Genomic DNA, 26693 nt, shown 5'->3' on the forward strand with positions numbered 1-26693 from the left:
TCTACAACACCAAAAACACCACTCTTACAACGATGAGACGTTTTGTCAGCCAGAAAAAGCGCAAGAACGAAATACGGGTGGCGACGCCTACTTAAGTTCCCGCACCAGGGGGCTGTGACGTCTTGAACTTCAATGACATCTTCTAGGGCCTACTAAGTATATATAGCGGTACAGATTGACTACATTGTGTTCTAAAGAAACCAAATATTAAACATTGCAAGTTTCACGAAGCTTTATTCAGCCAATGCGGCCCAAATGCGAAAACATACTTTGGAATCCCTGACGTCACGCTGACGTACCGGCGCTGGGGTTTCGGCGCGAAATTCAAACTGATACTTGGACCTTCATTTTCTCATCTGATAATCCAGCAATTTTGAAATGACTGCCTGCGGGATTCTCAAACAATGCTTCATTAGTCTGAACAGGTTTATTGTTTCGCTTTAGTGTCCCTTTAACGACAGCAGCAACTTGTTTAAAAGGAAGTGACGGCGCAGATAGCACGGGGAGGAGCGGAAGACGTAATTCACAGGCTTTAAGAGAGGTTACCGATATGCAAATCGTTCGAATTACGCAAAAACGACGGCTTTCTATAAGGATAACATTTTTCGATCTCGAAGGTCATGTTTTGCTGGCTACAGGCCGCAGAAGCGATTCAGAATTGAAAATGCGTCATAGAATTTCTATGCTAAACTATAGCTTTCAATATAAAATTATATGTAGTTCTTTTTTCTGGCAACATCTAAACTCAGTCGGACGCAGCACGGCACAAAACACAGGTGTACTGGTTAATATTTTAGGCCATAGATGACGCTGGCCTCATGCGATCTGTTGATGGCGCCACCCACCGCCCGGTTTCAAAAGCGACGCTCATAGCATCCATCCATACAGCATGTTTTTGCTGTTTGGATGGATGAGTCGGTCTAATGTGTGACCGCAACGAGTCGGTCTAATGTGTGACCTGCAACGATGTGCTTGTCTGAACGTGTTTTTGTGTTTGCTGTAATGAAATGTGATTTCACTCGCGTGCGAATAAGTGGAAAAACAGCGTATCTCGCTGCAAACTCGCCGTATACGTTGCACGCCAGCCAAATGTGGACCTACGATGTTCATGCCGTGCAGTGCGTTTCCTTTGTCTCTGCTTGCCGTGGAAAGTTAGGTGTAGGTCGCAAAGGAATAATCCGTATTACTAGCGTCACACACCTCGTCCACTACTCAACGGCATATACGCTGGGAGTAACATCGGAGCACCGGCAACTTGGAGGGCGATTTTCCAGCGCGTCGTACCATTCAAAAGGTGAGTAACCGTAACGGAAATTAACCGCGCAAAGCAGAGGAGGACGAAGAGGAAGAAGAATACGACACTGGCGCTGACTCTCAACTGAAGATTTATTTCGGGGGAAATCACATTTAAATACACCGGCCAACACAGGCCAACATGTCATCAGCAAAGCGATGTGCATGCGCATTACGAGCCATCCTCTTGACTCGTCGAAACACACGTGGTAGCCATCAGTGCGTCATACCGTGGATGAAACCAATCCGTTAAAACATAACAAAAATATAAACCCAATGAAAAAATTCCTTGTCAAACTAATAATAATATACCGCGAAACACTTTCTTCCAGATATCTCAATTCTTTTTTACTAAGAGTGACAGACGGTATATTGACGCATCTCTCCCCTTCCCTATCAATATGAAAAGCTTCCATACTCTCTCTTCCGGTTTGATATTGATGCCAAACCAAGCAAACCAGTTTTTCCGCTAACGGTCAGCACCCACACTCTCTACAATGCAAAGGCAAGTACAAAGCTCCCGTACCTTTTAATGATGACAAGTGCTCCTTTATTCTAATGTTCACGCAACGGCCAGGCTCACCCACATAAACCTTCCCGCAAGATAAGGGCAGCCTGTACCCAACAGAAGATCTACATTTACCGTATATATTTTTTTAGTTTTCGGAACATAACCTGCATTCCTTACCATGGCCGCACAATTTTTTTGCAAATGAGAACATATCGCACCAAGCTTGTTGGGCGCGGACATGAACAAACGCACCCCATACCTCCTACCCACGTTCTTCAACCAATGCAAAAACTTGTGCAAATATGGCGCCACCACCACTCTGGAAGTGGCAGCGGACACCCTGGCACGCTGTCTAAATCTGCTGAAAACTTTTTGCAGATCCGCCGATCATCTGTTTTGGAGCGCCAACTTCTGCGCAGTCTCTGAAGACACGCAAGTGATCTTTCGTCGACGTCAACAGCCACATCATTGCTACTGCAACCGAAGCGCCAGGGGAACCGAGGCCAAGGCTTAAAAAGGCGTCCCCAGAAGCCTGCCGTCATTCTGGCACTGGCAGCGGAGAGGCCTGGCACGCTGTCTAAATCTGCTGAAAACTTTTTGCGGTCCGTCGATCAACCGTTTTGGAAACCCAACTACTGCGCAGTCTCCGAAGGTACGCAAGTGATCTTTCGTCGACGTCAACAGCCACATCATTGCCGCTGCGACGGAAGTGCCAGGGCAACCGAGACCAAGGCATATAAAGGCGTCCCCACAAGCCTGCCGTCATTCTGGCAGTGGCAGCGGAGAGGTCTGGCACGCTGTCTAAATTTGCTGAAAACTTTTTGCAGATCCACCGATCAACTGTTTTGGAGCCCCAACTACTGCGCAGTCGCCGAAGACACGCAAGTGATCTTTCGTCGACGTCAACAGCCACATCATTTCCCGACACAAGCGCCAGGAGAACCGAGGCCAAGGCATAAAAAGGCGTCCCCACAAGCCTGTCGTGATTCTGGCAGTGGCAGCGGAGAGGCCTGGCACGCTGTCTAAATCTGCTGAAAACTTTTTGCAGATTCACCGATGAACTGTTTTGGAGCCCCAACTACTGCGCGGCTTCCGAAGACAAGCAAGTAATCTTTCGTCGACGTCAACAGCCACGTCATTGCCGCTGCAACGGCAGCGCCAGGGGAATCGAGGCCGAGGAATAAAAAGGCGTCCCCACAAGCCAGTCGTCAATCTAAATGTGGCAACGGGGAGGCCTGGCACGCTGTCTAAATCTGTTGAAACATTTTTTGCGGTCCGTCGATCAACTGTTTTGGAACCCCAACTACTGCACAGTCTCCGAAGACACGCAAGTGATCTTTCGTCGACGTCAACAGCCACATCATTGCCCTGCGACGCAAGCGCCAGGAGAACCGAGGCCAAGGCATAAAAAGGTGTCCCCACAAGCGTGTCGTCATTCTGGCAGTGGCAGCGGAGGGCCCTGGCACGCTGTCTAAATCTGCTGAAAACTTTTTGCAGATCCACCGATCAACTGTTTTGGAACCCCAACTACTGCGCAGTCTCCGAAGACACGCAAGTGATCTTTCGTCGACGTCAACAGCCACATCAATGCCGCTGCAACGGCAGCGCCAGGAGAACCGAGGCCAAGGCATAAGAAGGCGTCTCCACAAGCCTGCCGACATTGTGGCAGTGCCAGCGGAGAGGCCTGGCACGCTGTCTAAATCTGCTGAAAACTTTTTGCAGATCCACCGATCAACTGTTTTGGAGCCCCAACTACTGCGCAGTCTCCGAAGACGCGCAAGTGATCTTTCGTCGACAACAGCCACATCATTGCCGCTGCGACGGAAGCGCCAGGGGAACCGAGACCAAAGCATAAAAAGTGGCAGAGGCTTAGCTTGGCTAAGCCAAGTGGATTGCGAAAGCAATCTTCTGTTCAGGTTGAAGAGTTCCATACTGCTCATTGAACGTGTAGATGCAGTCTCGTCGCCATTTAAAGCATCCATAAGGCTTACTGTCGAACGATCAGGTGTCGCCAAAGTCGCGTCAGCATCGAGAGCATGCATGATACTTGTAGATGCACGCAGATCAACAGATGTTGAACGCATTCGCCTGGCTGCATAATACGCACGCCGTTTAGCTAAACGTTGTACCCGCTCTTCATCCGGTTCTTCCGCACGCCGCCGCTTCTTAGGTGCAGCACATCGTTGCAACTTCAGCTTATCCACATCAACCGACATACCGTGGAGGATTCGGTGGGACGACTGCGACGATCCGAGTTGGGGGGCCGCTTTTCCACACCTGGCGTGACGACACGTAGAGCGAGCGCCTCCCCCACGGCAGCGGCGCGTGGAGGATTCGCTGGAACGATCGCGACGAGCCGAGTTGGGGGGGCTGCTTTTCCACAGCTGGCATGACGTCACGTACAGCGGGCGCTCCTCGCGGCAGCGGCGCGCAGCTGCAGCATGGATGATTCACTGGGACGATCGCGACAAGCCGAGTTGGGGCCGCGCTTTTCCACAGCTGGTACGACGTCACACATAGGTCACGCTGAAGGTCAATGGTGGATTCTCCGGGACGACGGCCAAGAGCGGAAACCTCTAGCAGTATTGCTTTGGCAATAAAAAGGCGTCCCCACAAGCCTTTCGTCATCCGGAATGTGGCAACGGAGAGGCCTGGCACGCTGCCTAAACCTGCTGAAAACTTTTTGTGCATCCCCCGATCAACTGTTTTGGAGCCCCAACTACTGCACAGTCTCCGAAGACACGCAAATGATCTTTCGTCGATGTCAACAGCCACATTATTGCCGCTGCGACGGAACCGCCAGGGGAACCGAGACCTAGGCATAAAAAGCGTCCCCACAAGCCTGCCGTCATTCTGGCAGTGGCAGCAGAGAGGCCTGGCACGGTGTCTAAATTTGCTAAAAACTTTTTTGCAGGTCCACCGATCAACCGTTTTGGAGCCCCAACTACTGCGCAGTCTCCGAAGACACGCAAGTGATCTTTCGTCGACGTCAACAGCCACATCATTGCCCGACACAAGCGCCAGGAGAACCGAGGCCAAGGCATAAAAAGGCGTCCCCACAAGCCTGTCGTGATTCTGGCAGTGGCAGCGGAGAGGCCTGGCACGCTGTCTAAATCTGCTGAAAACTTTTTGCAGATTCACCGATGAACTGTTTTGGAGCCCCAACTACTGCGCGGCTTCCGAAGACAAGCAAGTAATCTTTCGTCGACGTCAACAGCCACGTCATTGCCGCTGCAACGGCAGCGCCAGGGGAATCGAGGCCGAGGAATAAAAAGGCGTCCCCACAAGCCAGTCGTCAATCTAAATGTGGCAACGGGGAGGCCTGGCACGCTGTCTAAATCTGTTGAAACATTTTTTGCGGTCCGTCGATCAACTGTTTTGGAACCCCAACTACTGCACAGTCTCCGAAGACACGCAAGTGATCTTTCGTCGACGTCAACAGCCACATCATTGCCCTGCGACGCAAGCGCCAGGAGAACCGAGGCCAAGGCATAAAAAGGTGTCCCCACAAGCGTGTCGTCATTCTGGCAGTGGCAGCGGAGGGCCCTGGCACGCTGTCTAAATCTGCTGAAAACTTTTTGCAGATCCACCGATCAACTGTTTTGGAACCCCAACTACTGCGCAGTCTCCGAAGACACGCAAGTGATCTTTCGTCGACGTCAACAGCCACATCAATGCCGCTGCAACGGCAGCGCCAGGAGAACCGAGGCCAAGGCATAAGAAGGCGTCTCCACAAGCCTGCCGACATTGTGGCAGTGCCAGCGGAGAGGCCTGGCACGCTGTCTAAATCTGCTGAAAACTTTTTGCAGATCCACCGATCAACTGTTTTGGAGCCCCAACTACTGCGCAGTCTCCGAAGACGCGCAAGTGATCTTTCGTCGACAACAGCCACATCATTGCCGCTGCGACGGAAGCGCCAGGGGAACCGAGACCAAAGCATAAAAAGTGGCAGAGGCTTAGCTTGGCTAAGCCAAGTGGATTGCGAAAGCAATCTTCTGTTCAGGTTGAAGAGTTCCATACTGCTCATTGAACGTGTAGATGCAGTCTCGTCGCCATTTAAAGCATCCATAAGGCTTACTGTCGAACGATCAGGTGTCGCCAAAGTCGCGTCAGCATCGAGAGCATGCATGATACTTGTAGATGCACGCAGATCAACAGATGTTGAACGCATTCGCCTGGCTGCATAATACGCACGCCGTTTAGCTAAACGTTGTACCCGCTCTTCATCCGGTTCTTCCGCACGCCGCCGCTTCTTAGGTGCAGCACATCGTTGCAACTTCAGCTTATCCACATCAACCGACATACCGTGGAGGATTCGGTGGGACGACTGCGACGATCCGAGTTGGGGGGCCGCTTTTCCACACCTGGCGTGACGACACGTAGAGCGAGCGCCTCCCCCACGGCAGCGGCGCGTGGAGGATTCGCTGGAACGATCGCGACGAGCCGAGTTGGGGGGGCTGCTTTTCCACAGCTGGCATGACGTCACGTACAGCGGGCGCTCCTCGCGGCAGCGGCGCGCAGCTGCAGCATGGATGATTCACTGGGACGATCGCGACAAGCCGAGTTGGGGCCGCGCTTTTCCACAGCTGGTACGACGTCACACATAGGTCACGCTGAAGGTCAATGGTGGATTCTCCGGGACGACGGCCAAGAGCGGAAACCTCTAGCAGTATTGCTTTGGCAATAAAAAGGCGTCCCCACAAGCCTTTCGTCATCCGGAATGTGGCAACGGAGAGGCCTGGCACGCTGCCTAAACCTGCTGAAAACTTTTTGTGCATCCCCCGATCAACTGTTTTGGAGCCCCAACTACTGCACAGTCTCCGAAGACACGCAAATGATCTTTCGTCGATGTCAACAGCCACATTATTGCCGCTGCGACGGAACCGCCAGGGGAACCGAGACCTAGGCATAAAAAGCGTCCCCACAAGCCTGCCGTCATTCTGGCAGTGGCAGCAGAGAGGCCTGGCACGGTGTCTAAATTTGCTAAAAACTTTTTTGCAGGTCCACCGATCAACCGTTTTGGAGCCCCAACTACTGCGCAGTCTCCGAAGACACGCAAGTGATCTTTCGTCGACGTCAACAGCCACATCATTGCCGCTGCGACGGAAGCGCCACGGGAACCGAGACCAAGGCATAAAAAGGCGTCATTACAAGCCTGTCGTCATTCTGGCAGTGGCAGTGGAGAGGCCTGGCACGCTCTCTAAACCTGCTGAAAACTTTTTGTGGATCCGCCAATCAACTGTTTTGGAGCCCCAACTACTGCGCAGTCTCTGAAGACACGCAAGTGGTCTTTCGTCGACGTCAACAGCCACATCATTGCCGCTCCAACGGAAGCGCCAGGGGAACCGAGGCCAAGGCATAAAAAGGCGTCGCCGCAAGCCTGCCGACATTGTGGCAGTGGCAGCGGAGAGGCCTGGCATGCTGTCTAAATCTGCTGAAAACTTTTTGCAGGTTGGTTGTTTAGACTTGCTGACTTATATATCAAGCACTCATGTTAACGTACTCTGCCGCTGATGCTTCCATGGTGGTTTTTGTGCATTTTGTATGTTCGAAGTGCTCCTAGCTCTTGTCAGTTGGCCTTCGGAGAAGTTTTTCCTCTGTACCAGATAGCCGTGCTCTTAAATTACAATGAGCGATCTCAGCGATACAACCTGTGCGAACTGTGTGGGAGATATGTCATCTGATAATCGGCACATGGTGCGCTTTGAATGCATAGGCCTCTTCTATTTGGGGTATTGCTCCAGAGTCTCAGAGAAAAGTTTTAAGTCGAAACGCCAGGACTACACAAATCGTAGAAATGTACACAGTGCCGAAAGTCTGAGCCAAATGTCTCCCGTCCCAAAGATGCATGCTGAAGATATTTCTGTTGCTGGCCTGCTTCTTGAGGTGAACAGAAAGCTTGACGAGCTGCTTCCCTTGAAGAAGATGGTTGATGACCTAGAGGCATTGGTCAAGTTTATGTCTGACAAATACGATGCCATTCTTGGTGACGTAACCAGGCATGAAGGCGAGATTAAATGTCTTAGCGCTAGGGTTTCAAAGCTCGAAAATACAGACGGTTCTGGTGCCAAACTGCAGCGCATTGCTTCTTCTGTAAATGACATTGAGTATCAAAGCAGAAAGCTGAACCTCAATGTTCATGGTCTTAAGCACGTTCGAGACGAATGCCTGCTTAGAGAAATAAACGCTATCGCATCCAAACTCACATTAGCCTTGCTGAATGATCAGTTAGTTTCGGCAATCCACAGGCTGCCAGCTAGAGCTGATAAGATTCCAGCTGTCTTGATACGTTTTGCGAATCAGTCGGTTAGAGAAAAGAAAATCGCTCCCGGCTCTTCAATCTGGCCAACATGTGATGGGAAAACTCGACAACGTATATCAGGGCTCTGCTTAAGAAGGCTAAGGAATGGACGAAAGTTAATGATTTCCGCTTTGTCCGGTACCGTGGTGGCAAAATATTTATCAGATAGGAAGAAGGAGATAGTGCCCATGTGGTAAAGAATGTAGGTGATCTAAACAGGCTGAAATGATGAGTCAATCTGCATATCGTCAGTTCACCATGTCAAGTAGAGATTGGGTATCGCCCAGAGAATTACTCGACTTCATCGGTTCGGAACACTGGCGATCCACTAAATGTTTTCATTTAAACTGCCAGTCTGCTCGAAACAAACATAATGAGCTAAATGTACTTTCGGTAGTCTGAATTTTAAATTCGATTTCGTTGTTTCATCTGAGACATGGTACAACCACAGTTCTCTTGTTTGGCATCTACCTGGCTATCAATGTTTCAACCAATTTAGGACTACCTCTCGTGGTGGTGGCGTTAGCTTACTTGTTCGTGACAATATAAATGTCGACTACATCGAAGAATTGTCATGTGTCACAGATGACTACGAATTAAGTTCTATCTATTCTCAGCGGCAGAAGCATTTACTCGGTTTTTTATCGACCACCTGGAGGCAATATTCCACGTTTCTTTAGTTTTCTCGAAAATTTCTTCGCATATGTCTGTACGTATAAGTATGACGTCATCTGGGGTGATGGATAACATTGATCTCCTAGCTTAACTCGGGAATTTCATATCTTGCTTCAATCGCACGGTTGCTCAAGCGTTATCTCCGCCCCAATACGAGTAACCTATGCCGCGTCAACTTGCCTAGATTTGTTTATCACCAATTCTTCAACTGCTATCATAAAAGCCGGCGTTCTTTCGTGTAATCTGAGCGACCATATGGCGGTTTTTTTCTGTCTCAAACGATGCACCGAAAAGAACGGACAGCGTCTTTTGCCCAGCCAAGTGATTACACCAAACCATCTCGAAACGTTTCGCAGACAGATTCAGGTACTTGACTGGAGCGACGTATATGCGACACAATGCGCCCAATCAGCATATGAGGAATTTCTGCGTATTTTCAGCGCGTGTTACCAGGAAAACTTTCCTCTGCGAACTAGACGCAAGCGATCATTGCACATTCGCAAATCGTGGATCACGGACGACCCCTTTCGTAAAATAAAGTTTAAAACCATGCTCTATAACAAGTGTGTTAAGTCACGTAATATAACCGATCTACACATATTTAAACGCTACCGCAATAAGCTAACACATGAGTTTCGGAAAGCCAAGACCTCTTATGATTATGAGTACTTCATGTCTTGTCAAACTGATAGTCGCAAAACTTGGAAAAAACTGAATGTTATGCTAAATCGAGCGTCGTCATCGCATGCAAATACTTAGATTTTTCAAGATGGCATTACCATCCCGGATGAAGTGCTTCCTGATTGTTTTATTAATTTTTTTGTTAATGCAGCTGGTTTATGTGTCCATAGAAATGCCGTCCGCTGTGTTCAGGTCAGGTGCCCCGAGAGTATATTCTTATATCCTGCTACTGAATCTGAGCTAGTCCATTTATTTTCTGACTTACGTAATACCACGGCATGTGACGTTGACGACATACAGATTACACCTGTGAAGCAAGTCTTGGACATTATATCGCCTGTTTTATCATACATTTACAACCTCTGCCTGTCATCTGCGGTATGTCCTGCCAAAATGCAGACAGCTAAGTACTTGCACTGTTTAAAAAAAGGCAATAAAACTCTGATATCTAATTACAGACCCATCTCTATACTTCCAGTATGTTCAAAAGGAATTGGAAAAATATTTCGGCGTATTTCAGATTTCCTTGAAAAATATAACCTGTTCACTGACTGTCAATATGCTTTCCGAAAGGGGCGGTCAACCCAGCTCGCGTTACCAGCACAAAAGGAAATAATATTGCGAAATTTTGAAAACAAGCTGCTCACGCTCGGAGTTCTTATCGACTTCAGTAAAGCGTTTGACTCTGTTAACCATGAACTTTTGTTAAAGGAGCTAGAGTACTACGGTATTCGTGGTATTGCTTTGGATATAGCGAAATCGTATTTAAATAAGCGGAATCAACTTCTTGAAATTATTGGCATCTGCGCCCAGTTCAAGCAAGTAACAGTTGGTGTTCCCCAAGGGAGCATATTGGGCCCCCTTTTTTTCAATATAGACCTAAATGACCTTGTTCTTGTCGATAGCGCACCTAAATACATCATCAATGCAGATGATACTACGGTGCTTTTTTCATCGAACAACATTGCAAGGCTGGTTTCTACTGCGAACCCTGTTCTTGAAAAAATAGAGATGGTCACAGGATTGTAATGTAATGGCTTAAAAATTAAAACAAAGGCCATTTTATTTCAACCAAAAAACTAAGGTGTGCACTTAGAGACCGACATTATAATATGTTCTTCAAGAATTGAGCTTGTTCAGTCTGCGAAGACGCTAGGTGTCTTTTTTGACAGCCATATGCTATGGACTGATCACGTCGACTTCCTTGGAGGAAACTTGCGCAAGTCGCTGGGGCGCTCTTCAGTTTAACACCGCTGCCACGTAAGGTAAAGCTTATTTTGCACAACGTTCTCTTCCTGAGTCACGTACACTACTGCTGTCTTGTGTGGAGTACGACGTGTGCTGCAAACATAAACCAGCTATTCTTCCTTCAAAAAAAAGGTAATACGTAGCATCTGTAACGCTCGAATAGACGCTCACACTGCACCTCGATTCAAACAGTTGAAATTACTCACACTGCATTCTCTGTCAGAGTTCAGGCTGTTACTAGCCAATCGTAAAGAAGTAAAAGAAAGCCAGTCATGCATCACGTTGTTAGCGCAATTAATTAGAAACAGAACAGAGTACCGTACACGGTCACCTGAACACTGGTACGTGCCGCATCCTCGCACTAACTATGCTCTTCAAATGTTGCACCATCGCATACCACGCCTGTGAAACACGCTTAAATGTAATGATATAGATGTCACTCCTTGTCCTATATCGCATTTATATGAGCATTTCAGTTATTTTTGAACACGAATTAATTTGTTGCTTGTGACTGTTTCTGAGGTAGACTGTCGTTACACATCTTCGTTTGATATTAGCCTCTGTCAACGGCTCAATCATGTCTTCTTCTTTCCTTACAATGATTACTAGGTTAATGATTCTATCACTGCTTTTCTTGCTCTAGTGTACACTGTAGATTGCGTAGTTCTTTTTTGCATTGCGTTTCTGTTTGCTGGCATAATGTCTAAGCCAGCTTGTCAATTTTTTGCTTATGTATTGTTTTTGTCGGTCCTGAATCTGTGCCTGTGTCTTCTGCTGCTGCCCTCAGACCGGGTTTAAGGCCCGTCAAGTTGCTGCGAGCAACTTTTTCCTTAATTCCCCCATAAATTGTATGTTTATGGAAATAAAGGCATGTAGTATATTGCATCTTTTATCGTTGCGCATGGAGCCCCTTGATGTACCGTTTACCTTATTAGTACCCTTTACCGACCTAATAAGATTATGACAGGTCCTCAATATTTCACTTTCTGGGTAACCAGCCTTTTGTAATCTCTGAGTGTGAGCGAGCAAGCCCTCCCTCAACGAATGCTCACATTTCTTCTGTAACACCGCGAGCAACGCGTAATAAATACCGTTTTTTTTCTTTTTTTGAGTGTTCTGAGGTAAATATTTAATAACGCGTTTGCCGAACGAGGCTTATAAACCCAACACAAATGGTCCTCCCGAAGCCTTATTCTAATATCCAGGAATTGAATATCATCTTCGGCAGTCAACTCAAAAGTACATTTTAAACGTTTACTACATTCCTGGTGGTAAACCAGGAATGGTAAACCAATGGAAAACCACATTCCTCAAAAATCTTTAAAATACCAGCTACTTTACTATTTAGGCTCTCTCTTTCTGTGATGATGAATAAATCATCAACGTACCTACATTAAGGGCCAAACGTCCTAAATTACTGGCAAAGCAATTATCTACTCGACTAGGGAAAATATGGCTTAAGGCTGTAGCCACTCTCTACCCTATACAAATTCCCGACTTCTGTAAGAATGTGCTCCTGTTCCAGTCAACATACATATAGCGCAAATAAAACGACAACAATTATAAAAAACTTCCCACAGATGTCTGGCAATTCCCAACAAACTTGGCTTTGTCATTATCATTAAACACACAAGACCTGACATTCTTCATAGGTTCATTATGCGGTAGCAAATAAAACATACCTTCAACGTCAATACCAAAAGCTGAACATGATCCAGGACTCTGTGTCTTGAAAAACCTAACAACGCTGTCTGAGCTATTAACATAGAAAGGGCATCAAGCTGTTTCTGCAAATACCCCGAAATTATAAACTGCCAAGTCCCCTTTCCGAAATTATGGCCTGAATGGGAAATCTGGTTTATGGGTATTAACTGAAAAAAAAATACCTGCAGTTTTAAACCTTTAGTCTTCTTGACTCGAGACATCAGGCCTTCCGTATTCCTATGCTATAGCATCGCAAGGGCCTGCTGCTTAACCTTAGATGCTTTAACATCAATCCGGTAAAAATTCATCAAAATAGCCTTTTCAGATTTTCCCGTAAACACACATTCCAGCATCAGTACAAACATTCCTTCTTTATCCGACAAACACATTCTGAGCTTGTTCCTCTCCAAGAATCGAAGAACGGAATTCACAGTCGCATTGTTATTCCGGGTCGCAGAAGGATAAACGCAAACGTCAAGGCATTCAGACAAGCATCTAGCTTGCTCACCATAGGAAACAAAGCGGGAGACACACCTTGAAAAAGCAACTTTCTCTGCCGGGGGCACTTTTGGTTCAGTGGTGAACTTCGGGCCACGGCACAGTACCTCAACTTGCCGCTTGTAGAAACAAACTTTCTTGTCCTCAGAGATATCTGGTGCGGCGTGTCGGTAAGGAAGGGTAATATCGTCATTAAAGATTGCGGTGTTCTCATTAGGAAGCTCAACTCGAGCTTCGAGTAGAAGTTCGGTCTGTTCTCTTCGGGCGACGATTGTGAACGTCTTTGAGAAGCTGCTCCGAAAGCAGTCCCATGTTGTTGGAGTGGACTCCCGATTTTCGAACCATCGAAAGAGAAGTGTGCGCGGCACAACTAGCTGCAGTTCTTGAAGGACCTTTGAGAACGTCTCGAGCAAGGTTTCAGGTTTGTCTGAAGCAGCTCTACGGAAAATAGGTGGCTCCCTGGACTATTTCACCACAGTGGACGCAAAGGACGCCGGAGTTGTCATCCTGGCTGCTGTGTTTGTATTCGTCACGAACTTGCCGGGTCGGAACCTCTGCTCAGGGTGCAATCCTTGAAGCCTGACGTTGTTCTCATGCTTGGGGATACAATTTGGGCTTTACGAGCGTGCCCGGAACACGAACGTCAAGCACTCCCACCAGACGTCACGTTGTTATGACGGTGAATAATGGAGCTGCCAATGCACTAGGTAAAACTTGAACTTTTTATTAGGCGAACTTGTGCCGAAAAGGGGACAAACATTCAAGCACAATGATAGCACAGTCGTCGGTGGTCAAACATCTGATCCATGGGTCCAGCGCGTTGGCTATTTACATATCCCTCACCGCCATTTCCGCGTAATTGCTGGCGCTCGCGTGCGCTATAGAATGTAAATCAATATTCGCATCACGCATGAAATCTCATTAGGGAATTTTTTTCTCGCATTAAAATTGGCAACAACATTAGGGACCGATACATGCAATCGCGTATTGCGCCGAGCGATAACTGTAACAGTTGTTAGCTGGTAAAAAATGATGACCGGAAAGAAAGATAAACTTCCCATTGCAAAAAAAAAGGCCACGTTCATTATTTAGTCTAACATTTAAGGCATCTTCTCAAGGAATCTGCATTTGAATGTTCAAGGTTACGCTAGAACATATTTTGAAAGGCGCTAGTGGTAAATTCTCGTCCTATGTAAACCTGCAAACCAAAACTCGTCCACTTGGTACTTAAGGGAGTAGAGGTAGACGCGATGAGAGATTTAGTTTCTTCTTTGCTTCAGTTTCACTTACGATGATGGCTCCTCGCCGACTTTCACTGATTAACCTGACAGATTTTTGACGCTTGAAATACAAAGTGAGCAATATTTTAGAAACCTACTACTTCATGCAGATACATAAAATCCCTAGGCTGTATTAAATTTCATATAGGTTGTTGTGCAGTTATGTTCTGTGGGTATCCAGATGCTTGACTTTCCTTTGTAAATCATCTGTTGACACTGGCTGCTTGCCGTGGAAGTGCGCAGAGATTACTCCTGTACACAAAAGTGGATGATGGGGAATACCATCTCACACACTGGTACTTGTGCTAAGCTACTTGAGTTTCTGAGCGCTTGACAGAACACCTCGACAATAACAATTTAATACGTTTCCATTAGCATGGTTTCCGCAAAAGATTCGCCACCGTAACCCCGCTAATGAATGTCGTCTCTGACCTAGCTCCAAAGTCTGTCGCCAAATAGCTATTTGAATCCTACACTCTGCAAAAGCCTTCGATAAGGTACCTCACACCAAGTTACCCCTTAAAGGTGATGCGACTTTTCGAAATCCGCCAATCACGCAGTAGTTTAGCTCATACCTTAATGCTAAAGAGCCAGATGTACCCGTAGGCGATGAAAAATCTAGCCTGTCTTCTGTGGCATCCAGAGCAACACAAGCAAGCGGACAAGATCCCCTTTTATTTTTAATTTCCGCAAATGACTTGCCTATACACCTCTCTTCTTCAGTATTGTTTTTGCTGATGATTGTATACTTGTAAACAAATATGATTTCTTCCGCCGATCGAAAAAAAAATTGAACCTAAATCTGCAGATAAATGTGGGTTGGCACAAAGACTGGCCAATTTATTAAGCACGAAGAAATCAGTGTTGATGTCAATCTGTAGGAAAAATACTAATCGTCCATACTGTATTGATGGCACCTGTCTGTCCAGAGCTCATGAACAATAATTACCTTGGCCTTCCACTCACGACTCATCCTCGCTCGAATGGTCTCATCAATAACGTATGCTCTAAAGCCAGCAAAACACTGTGTGCCACTTAAGTAATTCGACGTTTACAAATAGATGACTCCTTTATATATCCACGATCACATCGTTCATCAAATATGCGAAAACCGCTGCGACATGTGCACTGAAACAAATTTGGCAAAGCTTGACAAAATCCAAATTCTCGCATCAAGGCTACAACTTCCGCTTCTTCTTCATCATCATCATCATCATAATCATAATAATAATCATCATCATCAGCATGGTTACGCCCACTGCAAGGCAAAGACCTCTCCCATACTTCTCCAACTACCCCGGTCATGTGCTAATTGTGGCCATGTTGTCCCTCCAAACTTCCTTATCTCATCTGCCAATCTAACTTTCTGTCGCCCCCTGCTACGCTTCCCTTCCCTTGGAATCCAGTCCGTAACCCTCAATGACCATCGGTTATCTTCCCTCCTTATTACATGTCCTGCCCATGCCCATTTCTTTTTCTTGATTTCAGCTAAGATGTTTTAACGCGCATTTGTTCCCTCACCCAATCTGCTCTTTTCTTGTCCCTCAACGTTACACCTATCACTCTTCTTTCCATAGCTCGTTGCGTCGTCCTCAATTTAAGTACAACCCTTTTCGGAAGCCTCCAGGTTTCTGCCCCGTACGTGAGTACCGGTAAGACACAGCTGTTATGCACTTTTCTCTTGAGGGATAATGGCAACCTGCTGTTCATGATCTGAGAATGCCTGCCAAACGCACCCCAGCCCATTCTTATTCTTCTGATTATTTCACTCTCATGATCCGGATCAGCAGTCACTACCTGTCCTAAGTACATGTATTCCCCTACCACTTCCAGTGCCTCGCTACCTATCGTAAACTGCTGTTCCCTTCCGAGACTGTTAAACAGCACTTTAGTTGTCTGCAGATTGATTTTTAGTCCCACCCTTCTGCTTTTGCCCCTCCAGGTCAGTGAGCATGCATTGCAGTTGGTCCCCTGAGTTACTAAGCAAGGCAATATCATCAGCGAAGCGCAAGTTACTAAGGTATTCTCCATTTACTCTTATCCCCAATTCTTCCCAATCCAGGTCTCTGGTCTCCAGATCTTTAGAATCTATTCGCTATGCTAAATTTCAAGCTACAGGCAACAACACTTAGTTTGATTTCTTGGCATTATCCCCCCTTTTTTTTCTTCCCCTTTCCATTCCTTTTTTTTTTGTTCAGCCGGCGTGTCAGACGCCCTTGACACGCCGGCTAACACGCGTGCGTTGACAGACCAGGGTGGGGAGGAGGGTGGCCCTGACCTCGGCCCAGTGCACAGCGTTCTTTTACTCTCAATTCGACACGCTAAATTACACCTTCCCTCGTTGCCGTACTCTCTCCCCTTTAGAATAACCCCACTTATATATACTGTGGCGAGGAAAGCATACGTCACCTTGAAGAAGACAAGTCCACTTGTCGAAACGTTGGCTCCTGCATTCACCTTGTTCACGTTTTGCTAATCATCTTGAATTCCCATCTCCCGCATTCCCCATGTTTTCCCTGGATTTCAACCTGTACGAAGCAATTCTCCGGACGATGCCATCAAAGTAACACTTTTCTTGTAACACCAATGTATTTTGTCGCACCATAGAAGTACAGACATGTGGACAGTGGCGCTACCCCAACGATTTACGCTATGGCAAACCTGATAAAAAGAAAGAGCGACCGGTGCATATCGAATGATAGATACTTAACGGAGGAAGGCTAACCTAACGAGTTGTTGACCACATTACCGTACCGGATCGAGGCTGCCCTCCAATTGATTTTATGCAGGACTTGAGTCTATTTTTATATAATTTGAAAGGAAAAAATGAGACAGGAGGAAACGATGGAACTCAATAATAAGAGAACACTCGTTGGAAGAGCAAGACAAATGCACCAGATAAAAAGTGGTACAATAAGCGAAAAGAGAGGAGAGCAAACAAATTGGTAAAAATAATTGATAATGTAGTACATGCCCGACAATTATGGGGTGAAGAGACTTGCCTCGAACACGTCGTCCGCATGGTCGAGCCAGTGCTCCCTGGATTCCTTGGTCCGCACCTTGCGTGAGAGCGCGTGCTGCGATCCAGACCAGAGATCAGTTAGTATTGCTTCTGCGTATTTATCTGAATTGTTGGTGCAAGTTTGAAACGGTTTTATTGCCTAGGTGGGCATCTCACTGAAAATGGCCTCAACCACTATGGTGCAGAATTCGAGAAAACGGACGCGTCGCAACAGGGCCGTTATATTGGGCGAGCAGCAGTGATCACTATAAAACACTACAGTCATTAACCATGAAGCAAGCATTTTTTATTAACCTCAAGCCAGTCGTCCATTTACAGCAGGGATGAGATGCTAGTTATCTTAGACAGCCTGCTAGCTTAGCAAAGGTGTTATTTTCACCGCGCTTACTTTTTATTGGACATGGCGGAATTCCCGGGACGATGCCATGACCCCCGATTTCACCTGTGTACACAACAGGGCTGGGCAGTATCGAATATTAACGTATCTTATATGCTATGCGCATCTCTGTAGGTATCTTGTATCTATACCATGATACCTTCGACAAGACATCTATGAAAGTCTTTATTTGCGATACATGAGTTGAAGTATCGTATATCTTGACGTACAAGATACTCTAATCGGAAAATCTCCGAAGGGAGCCAGATTCACTGAAGGCTAGTAAGTGGTGCAAATAAAATGTATGCAAACTCATAATTTCGTGACCCGACCAAAAATATGAGCAATACACGACGCAACTTTCTTGAGAAAGTAGCGTGTGTTTCAAGAACAAGATCAGGGGTCCACCAAAATTAAAAGCGATCGTCATAACTCGTCAAAGGAGCATCATTATGTATTGGAATAGCAAGGGCAATACGATTAGAAATTTTTATTTTGTTTAGAAGGCACTGACAAATTCAATTTACGCAGTACTCCACCTTCTGGCAGAATCCTTGTGCATAGGCTTAGTTTGAAGAAATGCGAATTGAAAATATATTTGACACACTGCATTTTCCAAAGCATAAGAATATACTATTTGAACAGCGATATATTTAGCTGCTGCAAATTGAAGGCAGCTTACGAGGGAAGCTCAGTCACTGCTAAACACAAGTAGAGATTTTTCGCAATGCAACTTGTGGATGCAAACGCCGGGAGTAAAAAGGTGTTGCAATCGTTCCGGTTGGCACTGTGCCGCCGCAAGGCCATTTCGCTTGATGATCCGAAAGCACATTTGTTTCGCGCTTGCTGCACCGTCGTTCAAGCCATCTGGAATGACTCAGGTATCGTGAGGCAAATGCCGCAGCCTCGCAGGACCACGCATGCGTGCAACCTTTGAAACGCCTGGTGTCACGTGCCTCGCATTGTTCGCTCATTTAAAAGCACCGGCTCGACCAAAACTTTTCATCAGAGATACGGAGTGTCCGCTTGTAATGACATTGCCATCAAAATTTCCAAACGACTCCGGCTGATGAGCCAGCAGAAGGATTATCGAAGGGTTCAATATTTATTACGCACCATCTGCAGTCTTCCTTTTTTTTCTTTTATCTTGCTTTATAGGTGCGCGTTCTAAGGCATCCCGATCTGTCTTCGAAAAGTAATGAGCTTCCCTTTGAGTTATCATAAATGGTTTCTTTCCTGATTTGGTTTTTCCATCTTAAGTAGTTACTCATGGCAGGTTTCTTTTCCGTTGCCACCACCCATGAGATTATTTAAGCCTCTCTGATATTCTGATAGATGTTCTTTGTTGCTGTGTTACCCACCCTACAGGCCGCATACTTGCTGGTAAGCTTCCTAGTTCTTTTCCTCCACTGTGAATCAACGTTTTGCCAGTACAGATACCTCAACACTCTCCCAGCCAACTTGCTTTCTTCCATATTCCTCAGTCGTTGCTCATACTCATTTTGTTTGTAAGCAGGTACGCCACCTGCCGCCAAAAGATGAATGAAACACCAACAGATGGCACCAACTGGTTCTCCTGTAAACGCATTTTCGCTTTCAGCCAAGTTTTGTCTTCAGAAGGCCAAAATATGATTGTGCAATACGTTGCACGCAGGGTCTTAAGGGGGGCAGCGGTCGCCAAACTAAGGCCTCCCGACCAGCCAGCGGCCTGCGGCTGTCAACCCAATGAAAGACCCGGGAAAGATGAATTATCAATGTGTAAGCATTTCTATGCTTGACCAAAGACAAAAACGTCCGTGATCTGCGCTGTCGGCCATCCGTGAACGCGCTTCGAGCAGGTCTGTTTAACTGCGTCCGTGGTCTACGATCGTCTGATCGGGCATGCTGGACAAGCTTCCCGACTGCCTTGCTTACGCGGTCTGCCACGCATACGAGTAGGGATCGATGGCGCGGCCCACTCGTGCCCAAGGGCTCCGAAGGTGGCCGGCAGTATGTAACAAACGAATGAAAGAGCAGATATAGTGTGAGGCGAAAAGGTGTCGTCAGTGCTTCGCTCGGTCGGTGTGCTTAAACTGCCCAAATCTCCTCAGGCTCCACTAAAATTCTTTAAAGACTTATGCACGCACAGACAGGACGTCAAACGAAGAAGGGACACACAACATGCGCAAAATTCAACTGGCTTTTATTGTGATGGCGACATATATATACGTTTCCACAATCGGGAAAAAAACAGGGAGGCTAGGAAACAACAAAAAACAAACAAAACGTGCGAAAATTACATAGCCACATGTGCCAGAGAAGCCAAAACTTGTCACTGTCATGCCGTTTACCCATCGAGAAAGCCCACTTCCTTATCACTTAATGCTACAGACGGTGCACTCATGCAACTCTGATCACGCCGAAGAATTCCTCTGGCCTAGACTATCTTCCTGGTTAACTGATTTATGTGAGAGAATAGTATCGTGCATCTGTTAAAGATAGGATAGCAAACATTGCATGACCTGTAGTGTTCTGCAACGTGGCCTTCGATGCCTTGTTTTACCTTGCGGTAATGTTCTGCTAGCCTCTCATTTGCGCATGTCGTGTGTCCCTTCGTTCGACGTCCTGTCCTTCTGCGCGCATAAGTCTCTAAAGTATCATGTACAATCAACTCACCGAGAACGTAACACTTCTGTTCCACTGAAATGTTTGCCGCTGCGATACTACAACCTGCCATCAGAAAAAAAATCAACTCAAAACCAAGTTCCTAGTGCATCTCCGCAGAATGTGTTTGATTCACAAGACTTCCACTGGAACATTAAGCCGATGTAACGCATATGCCCTTCAAATAAATACGTTCCGCAAAGGTGAACGACTGGACCTACAATAACAAACTTTGTAGTAGCAAAAGAGTACGCATTTGGGCTGGTTGGTTCATGATTCCGAGCAATAAAAACAGCGCTAAACGACAGGACGAGTGAAGGGACACAGACAACGGCGCTGACTAACAACCAAAGTGTGTTTATTCCGTCAGTCAGCATATATATGCTCCGCCGCTATCTGAAACTACAGAATCTACAGGATAGGGCATGCGCAGGGGGAATGCAATAAATGTGATAAGAAGGCAATCTCCTTTGGAAGGAGAGAAATGGACGGGAGGCTTACACATGCATCACCCCTAACGTGAATGTGGAAGGCTTCGGATATAAGGCGTGCGCGGTCATCACGATATTTTGACAAATATGTTACACCTTCGAAGGATGGCTTGCAGCCGCATTCATTGCAATGTAGCGACAACTGACTATCTTTTGCCCGTTTTTGAAATTTGTTGAAGTGCTCACGCATGCGGTCGTTGATGCAACGCCCCGTTTGGCCGATATAAAAACGCTTGCATGAAAGAGGGATCTTGTAAACCACACAGTCACAACAGTCAGCAACAAACCTCTGTCTGTGCACTGCAAAGAGTACTGCCATCCTTATAAGCCACAACAAAACTACTGCATGTTCAACCTACTTCTTCGGAGGCACCTCTATGAAGACTGTTCGGGTCCTTCCCATTCTTGGTGTAACATTCAGCCCTTCTCTCGACTTTTTCGCATATGTCTAGGTATACTGTATACCTAGACTGTACTGTATACCTAGGCTGTACTGTATATATAGGTAGACTTTTTCGCTGTATCTAGGTATCATCGCATTCTCGGGTTTGTGTCCCATGCCTCTCTTCCATGTGGACCTGAGGTTTTCTGAGCAGTCTACACTTATATCATTTTGCCACGGTTTGAGTACTGCTCATCAGTACAGTCCCTGTACCAAACTCACGTCGCTGAGAAACTTGAGCCTGCTCAGCGCCGGGCAACACGCACCCTCTATTCCCATCTTTTCGGTAGTCGCAAGCTCATGCCAGCCTGCCAGGATTGCCTCAAAACCCTCAAGTGGCACACCCTTCAATATCAGCGCAACATTGCACTAGTCTGTCTATTCTGCAGTGTGCTTTACGGCTTTCTTGACAGCATTCATCTTTATTCAGTCCATCTGAACAAGCGGTCAGCACAGCCTGAGGCCCATCATGCGTACGGCCCGACATCGCAACTGAACGCTTGTATCTTGCATACAGAGCTTTCTCTCCGCCCCCTTTACCCTGGCCATTCGGACTCCCCATCCTGGCAACGGGACTGAATTGGCATTCCTGCGTGTTGTGCCCCCCTCGACTGTGTGTGTATGTGCATGTGGAGGGGAGGGTATCTTCTCCACCCTGAAAATTCCTGCTCTAGATGGCTGGCTATCAGACGCTCTAGCGTACAGGCATCAGCCGTTGTTTTTAGTATTGCGAGCTGTCTAGAGTGACATCTTACCACTATTATTATTATTATTATTATTATTATTATTATTATTATTATTATTATTATTATTATTATTATTATTATTATTATTATTAGAATCATCACGACGACTCCACTGAATGTGTGGAAGCCAGCGTGACACGTAATTCAATATATTTCTGGAGCTTCGCGCGCTCTCGCTCTTCTAAAGAAAGCGCCAAAGATGTATGTCTTCCTGTTGAGTATGGTGATGTCTCGAACACTGTTGACTGCTTCGCACATTTCTGTTCTTTATATGGTGAAAAAGATACTTCAAGTAGGCTTCCTTCTCAGTCTGGCATGGTGTGTACACTATCAGTCAACGAAGACTTTGTTTTCATGTGTATGAAGCGCCTCGAACGTTCCCTTTCGTGTGTTGCTGATCGTATTCCTTCCGCAGTGCTTAACACTTTCAGACGCTGTCTACACAATTGTGTACAGCAAGATATTGCATCAAGAATAAAAGCACTGATGAAAGTAATGATGGTCATTTTAGGCGCATTTACAGCCATGCTGCTAAAGCATCTAACATATATCAAAATCTCACAGCATTAATAACGTTGTACTGGCGCTCTTTGGCCACAAATGGCCCTTGCGCCAATAAACACCACACACCAAAATCACACAGTGCAAATTTTTCTAGCAATACGCTGAATGGGAAGGCCTCCCGATGCGGTGCTGATGCTTCAAAATAGCCTAGAATAATAAATAAGGCGCTCCATTGGCAAGATTTGACAGAATCGAGAATCGGGAGGAGACAAGCTACAAATTACGTAAATTTTCGCTATTGTAGATGTTTTTCGTGAGTGCTACAGATGCTTCAATTCCTTCTAGCTGATTTTCTCAAAACGTACTTTTTCACGTTTTTTTTTTTCATGCACCAGCAAGCACAACTATATTGACACGGATACTTTTTTATCTTTATCCGATGACCCTGTTTCACCGACTAACAAATCTTAAACGTTCTCGCTCGGCGCAGGACGCGTCTGCACGTATCAGAAGTTTCGTGAATGTTATCGATGGTTCTGTCGGTTGTTTGTTGTTGACGAACCTTGTATATTCTGATTGCATATGCGACACGCATTGTGTAGTCGTTTCTAGAAGCCACGCGGGCACCAGCTGGAGCCTTCCACGACTGATATATGAAAGCCGGCGTGCTTGACCCGCAAGTCAGATTTTCGACAGTCGCCGACTTGCCGATATCGTTGCGACTGAGTGTTACTTGTTTTGCTGGCCACATGTTCGCCCAGTAAAGAGTTAAATTTGTAATTCCCATCACTGACTCTGGATCATTTTTCACCGTCACTACTACGTGGTAATATTTCTAACACAGATTTTTTACTCTACTTTGCTCGCCTAATTCTTGCATAGTTGGTTGTGCAATAAGCTCTCAAAAATGAAACCATACAACAGCTTTGATACGACAGCTTCTGATATAATATGGCGTGCAGGTGTTGGCAAAGCGATTTTGTCGACAGACGACGCGCGAGCGCTGGCGTAGATATTTCGTGCACCATTATTACTTCAAAGGTAAAACGAAACTATTGCGGCAGGCATACATTCATTAATGAAACGTGTTTTTCATATCCAAAAGAGCATGCATATCACTAACTTATTGTGTCAAGCTGAGTTTACAGCAGGCTGTCTGAAGCCGGACGGTTGAAGACAAAATAGTCCAGCAACAGTGCGCCGCAGCCGAGCGTCGCCGTGCGTCCGGTGGTTGCTCCAACGGACGCGTTCGCGTGTCGGCGCGTGCCGGGGAGAACGTGGCGCCATTGTTCCTCTCTCGCGAACCAGTGCGCGCTGGACATTTCTGGTTTTCAGTAGAGGTGGTTTGCCTCCTTCGTTCGTCGGCTAACAGCACACCATATTGATTTAATGAAAAGAATATTCTAGCATGTAATACAAGAGACGTTGCAAAATTAGCATGAAATAGGAGAAATATCAACCAATAGTAATAAGGTTAGATTAAAAAGTCCCTGACGATTACCATACTTTCTAATAAGAAATTTGAGCACAGCTCTATAGATGTTTCCAATTCGCGTGTAAACATTTTCTATTATGATTATATAAGTAAACCGTTTATATTAGGAGGAGAACGCCGTGAGTAGCGTAGATGGCGTATACATTCATTCCCGCATTGCAAACGGAGTGTGGCGCGACTGCCTCGCCCATCGGAACGTCGCGAGAGGCAGCGCGCTATTAGCCGAGCTGCGTTTCCACACGCGCGCTACTCGGACGCCATGTCGAAAGCGGCCATTGGTGAGCGGCGACAATGCGCGTCACATCGAACTCATGCGCGGGCGCCACAACTGGCCTTGCGCACTCGGGAGCCAGCTGTAGTTTGTTGCGTCGTTGAGCGTGCTTGTCTTATTCACGTATTCCGAGCAAAATAAGCAACACCCTTCGCATGTGTGGGGTGACCAAAGCTTCAAGAAATGTCGAAGCATTGTTGCACGGTGGCGGGCTCAAATACCGGCGAAAACGTGCCAGAGATACGTTTCTAATCCTTCCCCGCAAAGCGTAATCAGCGGAAGCAACGGTAGCAATGGATGGGATCCGTTCGGCCGGAAATTTCTTGTTCTCATCCTTTCCTTTATTATCTCATTTTTACACACGTTTTTTACACTCAATCATATTTAGACTGGTTCGTCTGCAGTGCAGCATGCGGTTTAATGCATTTCCCTAAAGTTCTGAATGCCGTTTGCCGCATATACTGTTTGCCGCTTCTTTACCGCGTTGCGCTAGCTAGGCAGCAGGACTGCATGAGCGCATTGTGTTCTATGCTAAATCCTCGCACCAGCTGTCACACACTTCACGTTTTTGCATATGTTTTGCATATACGTTTTATGGCTAGTTGCTTCATGCATGACTGTTGATTTTTTCTTTTTTTCGAAGTGCCAAGTTTTCAACCTACCTCGTTTGTAACGGATCTAAATCACGGTGTGCCTTATCGGAATGCTACCAGGCAAGTGCTTAACAGCTTTATTCTTTTCGCCCGACAACTTCGTAGACATTGTTTCTAAAGGTATGGATAGCTTATGCCTAGAGGTATCGACAGCTTATGCCTAGAGCATGAATATGTTGCTGTATGTGCTTTGAGTGCTTGTTGACCATGCAAAAAAAAAAACCTGTAGACTTTAGGGACCCCTTCGCCAGTCTTTTATCGATGATGTGAATGATATGTATCTCAGTGTCGCTTCTCTTTCCAGTAAGCAAAGCTGACGATTAATTTAAAAAAACCATTTAATGATTTACAACATTTATTAGCGATGGAATCATCGTCACTTGCATGCAAAGGTCATAAACATACACAGGGTGTCCCAATTAATGATGATGCACCAAGATGTAAAAAAAAGAAATGCCTTATTAGAGAAAAACCTAGTGCATATTGTTTCCAGTACACTTGAATAGCTGCCAGTATTTCTTCATTACTGATATTTTATTAGGTAATTGTAATTCCTTATCTAACTCAAGAGGTACTATCATGATTATCAGTCAATTGTCAGTGTCAATGAGGCATTTGTAGGCACAGCCAAGGCACATCTAACGCGGTATCTTCAGCGACGTACTAATTGAGTACAAATTTTTTCCGAGAGATAAATAAACCTTGCGAAATATGGCGAATACCACGTGACTGCGCTTCCAACAGCATCATAAAGCAGCGCCCTCGAACAGGCTCCTTATGAGTTAGCCAGTACGAAATGTAGAAAACAACGGAACAAATAACCACCTAAGCACTCTGTACAGATAGTTAAAGGGACACTAAAGGTTACTATGAAGTCAAGTTAAAGTGATAAAGCAATGCTCTAGAACATCTAAAGCGTCAATATAATCGCGAACAGAGTTTTAGTAACAGAAAAATTCAGGTAAATGCATCACACGATTTGAGACCCCCCAGCGACATCCCTGTACTAGCCCGATGACGAAGGCAATCCTAATCATAATTTGTCACTAGTACTCAACAACTGGTATTAAAAGGATCATTTCATTAGGTTATAAGACAGAAGAAAATGCTACTTCTCTACTTCTGTTCGATTCTATGAAAATATAACATGTTGACGTTAGCTTTCAGTAGTATGTAGAACTGATGTGAAACAGCGCGAAAAAGACGAGGACACAAGGAAACAAATACCACAGACAAGCGCTGACTGCCAACTGGAACTTGTTACAGTGTCCTGTTATGGGAGTCATTTAGCTGGACACTGTAACAAGTGTCACTGCACCCCCATATTTGAAAAGACAAAATTCATAGGGGAAGGAAAGAGTAAGAAGGAAAGGGAAATAGTAGAGGCCTTTCATATAAGAAAGAAAGGCGATAAATGCGTAAGCACTCCTTCTCTGGCCTTGTCGGGAAAAGAAATCCCATTGTTGGAAGAAAGATTAAAATGTCGATTTGCAAATGTTTTTGTGACTGATGTACGCATGCCTATGCTGAAGAAGGTATAAAGGTCCGGTGAATTTCAAATAAACTTCCAGTTCGCAGTCAGCGCTTGTCTGTGGTATTTGTTTCCTTGTGTCCTCGTCTTTTCCGCGCTGTTTCACCTCAGTTCTGAGTATGAACCAACTAGCCCTCATCAAGATCTTATCAGTAGCATGGGTCGTCGAAAGGTTTCGTTTTCGCTCGACTCAGCGCGCTCGACTTTGCGCCACGCGCGCTTTGGAGTTCCAGTTGTTTCATTATCTCGCCATGCTGCGCTGCTTCTGCTGGCTCGCGAAACTTGCATTTGGATCAAGCAGCGAGAATGCCACGTCCATGTGATGTCG

At 46.0% G+C, this 26693-nt stretch overlaps 1 protein-coding gene across 9 annotated transcripts in view; it reads right to left on the reverse strand.

The window, feature by feature from the left end:
- The window catches only part of LOC135921904 (peptide transporter family 1-like), a 785940-nt gene that overhangs the window by 167084 nt on the left and 592163 nt on the right, over positions 1-26693 (reverse strand). For all 9 annotated transcript variants that reach the window (XM_070531433.1, XM_070531432.1, XM_070531435.1 and 6 more), the window contains one exon: positions 17194-17268. In XM_070531433.1, coding sequence (XP_070387534.1) covers positions 17194-17268 — 75 coding nt within the window. The remainder of the gene's footprint in view (positions 1-17193; positions 17269-26693) is intronic.

Source organism: Dermacentor albipictus, chromosome 1, assembly GCF_038994185.2.
Source record: "Dermacentor albipictus isolate Rhodes 1998 colony chromosome 1, USDA_Dalb.pri_finalv2, whole genome shotgun sequence".
NCBI classification, from domain to species: domain Eukaryota; kingdom Metazoa; phylum Arthropoda; class Arachnida; order Ixodida; family Ixodidae; genus Dermacentor; species Dermacentor albipictus.